This window comes from Zymoseptoria tritici, chromosome 3, assembly GCF_000219625.1.
Source record: "Zymoseptoria tritici IPO323 chromosome 3, whole genome shotgun sequence".
Lineage (NCBI taxonomy): Eukaryota > Fungi > Ascomycota > Dothideomycetes > Mycosphaerellales > Mycosphaerellaceae > Zymoseptoria > Zymoseptoria tritici.
This window is the reverse complement of record NC_018216.1, coordinates 3,499,327-3,502,527: the sequence shown is the minus strand read 5'-3', so window position 1 is coordinate 3,502,527 and position 3,201 is coordinate 3,499,327. Positions and strand designations below refer to the sequence as shown.

Genomic DNA, 3,201 nt, shown 5'->3' with positions numbered 1-3,201 from the left:
AATTATAGCTAGTCCTTAGTAATTCTTATTAGCTCTAAAGAATTTACTTTATCCTAATCTATATATATATCTCTACTAATTTATTTTAGGCGTTTTAGAATTTCTACTACCTAACTATTATTTTTTATAGCTTCCTACCTATTAGTATAATCTTCGAAAAATAGTAGCTAGTCCTTAGTAAATCTCCTAAGCTCTAAAGAATTTTATTAATACTAATCTCTCCTAATATTACCGACCGATTTATTTTAGGCTCTCTAGAATTTCTATTACCTATCTACTATTTTTTATAGCCTTCTTAGTATCTATAGAGCCTAGGAAAAATAGTCGTTAGTCTCTAGTAATTCTTATAGTAAAGATAAAAATAGTAGTAGTTTACTCCTATCTATCTTCTAATATTTTCTTAGTATTATATAAGTAGTTTTTATACTTTTAACGTACTTTTAACTCTATATAGTATAGGAGAAGGCTACTATTAATTCTAATAAGCTTATATATTAACTATAAGGTACTAAAAAAGGTTAGTTACGTAGATATCTACTCTTAATTTTTCTAGGCTCTAATCTTTTTTTCTAGCCCTCGTTCTAATTTTCTTCTCTTTCTTAAAGTATTCTAATTATAAGAAAAATACTAGCTAAGGGTTCTAAATTATAGTAAGCTCTAGAAAATTATATCTAGAATACCGATTATCTTAAAATAATTTTAGCTTCCCGAAGAGAGTACTTTTTCGACGTCTCTTATTTTTTCCTTAATCTATAAGCCTTAAGGGCTTATAGAAAAATCCCCGAAGCCCTCTCGAACGACTCGTCGCTTCGCGAAAAATCGCCTTATAGCTCCGCTCGGGTCGACTTCGTCGACCCGAGCTACGCTATAAGTAGTTGAGTTGGGCCGCGCAGTTATCCTCTACAGCCTTTGAGATGTACTGCCCGGCTATGGCGGCTGAAACAGACCAAACGCCTTGGCAAGCAAACTGGGCCGGCGACGCCCTGGTGCCACGCGCCACGTTGGAGAAGGTCAGACCGACCACGGCCCAGAAGGAGGGCGTCACCGTGTCCAGAAAGTGGCAGAATTTGGCATTCGCGTTCCGCTGCGCGGCGGCCGCGATGGCGTAGTCGCCGTGCTGGCCTTCTTTGGCGCATGTTCGGCTGTTGACTTGGATTGGAGCGCGAGCTTCTATTTGTCCGACGCTTCGATCGTCCAGACTGAAAGCATCGTTAACATCCTGCATGAAGCGGTTCGTCTCATTGCCGCCGCCGCCGGAGTACTTGCTGGCATCCTTGTACAGGTGTATCGCGCTGATAGAAGTGTACCGGCCGTCTGGATAAAGCGAGCGGTCAGCGATCCGTCCAAGAGATTACGTGGCAGGAAACTACTGCTTACCTTCGGTCTGGAATCTGAATGTTCCACCAAGAGTCTCGAACAGTGTCTGAACGTGCAGAGCGTGGACATCCATATCGGCATAGTCTGAGAACACATGGATGCTCTCGCTGGAGCCGGCGGGCTGAACAGCGTAGGCCGCTGCGAAGGAAGCCCCCAGGAGATGGAGCAAGGCTGTTTGAAAGTGCATTGCGGTGGATATGGGCCTTCAAGTTTGTTGGAACTGGTTGGATTCTGTTTCGATGAAGGACTGAAGAGACAATATTGAACGCGGCGAGCCTCAACTTTATAGGCTCGTGTAGACCGGGCTCTGCGCGAAACCATTGTCTCGTTGAACGACGGCCTGTCTAGCTGACACCTCGATTGAGGTAAGATTTGCCCATGCGCGAGCTATGATGTAGCCAAGTGGGAGCTGATCGTGAGATCGTGTAGCAGAATACTGACGGTTCCGAAGCTAAGACTATGCCGCAAGATCGACTGTTGCATTTTTGTGACTGTCCAATTGTCCGTAACCGTACTGGCATCCTTCGCGCTGTGCAAGATCGACTTGTCGTCACGGATTCCTGGATAGCTCGGCCCTGCAGACCAACAACGAGCGGCGTCATTGCCATTGAATCAGTGGTGGACTCTGTTCCTTCACTTCTAGATGAAATCGACAATACGTAGCGTGAGAATGTATGGCTGGGTCGTTGCAAAATCCTGGATAGTCCAGAGCCACAGACCAGTACCTACGCGGTCTCCATCCTCATCCTCCGTATGGGGTCGATCCTTCACTATGCGGAAATACCGAACCGTCGTTGCAGGAACTTAAAGAGCTCAGAGTCAGAGACCACCGCCTCCATAGTCTCGCGTCTTCGCCTTCATGAACACAATCGATCCTCCACGCTGAGCCGCATTATCTTTAATGGCTTAGCGCTGCACATCAACGCCTCTCCTATCTCGCGTTTCCTCCCTCGATAACCCTATCGCTCGCACGCGCTGTGCCGCGATGTCCTCGCTAAGCCGCCGAAGAGTGACCCCTTTATGGTTCCGCTTCTCATCTGTGGATGCAGTCAATCCTCTGCGCTGCGGAAAGGGGCGACTTATCATTCCAAGGTCTTGGGCAACTCATATCTTCGCGGCCCCACGCAAAGCGCACCAAGGTTTGATGGCTCAAAGATCCAATACACGGAGATAAGTCATTCTATCATCGATCTGGCTCATGCTTTTTGCTGTGCCGCCCCTAGTACACGAGCTCGAAAATCTCTCCTCCGATCCTCGCCGCAAACAACAGCTTCGCTTATGCGTTCCTGTTGTTCGTGCGGAGTACCGGCACAGTCTCGACTTAGATACCTTTCTAGGGAAAGAGCAACCGATTCTAGTGCGGCGCAGTCGAAACGGCAAGGAGGGATCGATGTGCCGCTTATGCCGCGGTCGTGGCGCCCGGGATCTCGCGGCTAGGGGCCCAATGAGCTATATATGAGCGCAATTAATACCGCAACGTTCTCTGTATGCACATGGAGTTTGGAAGGCTTGATAGAGCTTACGTACGCTTGGTATTCTTACTTCCAACCCCTCTTCAAATGATCTGCGCACGAGCGGAAGTGCGTTCCACTTGATTCGTAAAAGAGAGAGCGAGGGATTTCAGCTCCTTCTTGCGATCCAACACACCTTTACCTCCACTGATGCCATTTCGTTGATTCATCCCAACCTCTCTATTCACCATATCAGCATATTCTGGTATTGGACCGCTGACTCCGCTCCTCGATGATCACTTGTTAACTATTCGGTAGACCAACTTCAACGTCCACATCTTCATCGAACACGAGCGAGCAACATCGATCTTGA

The 3,201-nt window shown here is 47.0% G+C and overlaps 1 protein-coding gene across 1 annotated transcript; it reads right to left on the bottom strand.

Annotated features, from left to right (window-relative positions):
• Positions 1-498: 498 nt before the first annotated feature.
• On the bottom strand, positions 499-1,564 carry MYCGRDRAFT_92220 (uncharacterized protein; the record flags this gene model as incomplete). The annotated part of the gene is made up of 3 exons (XM_003854096.1): positions 499-508; positions 948-1,314; positions 1,378-1,564. The coding sequence occupies 3 exons, from the start codon at positions 1,562-1,564 to the stop codon at positions 499-501; spliced, it is 564 nt and encodes a 187-aa protein (XP_003854144.1).
• Between the last annotated feature and the right edge of the window lie 1,637 nt (positions 1,565-3,201).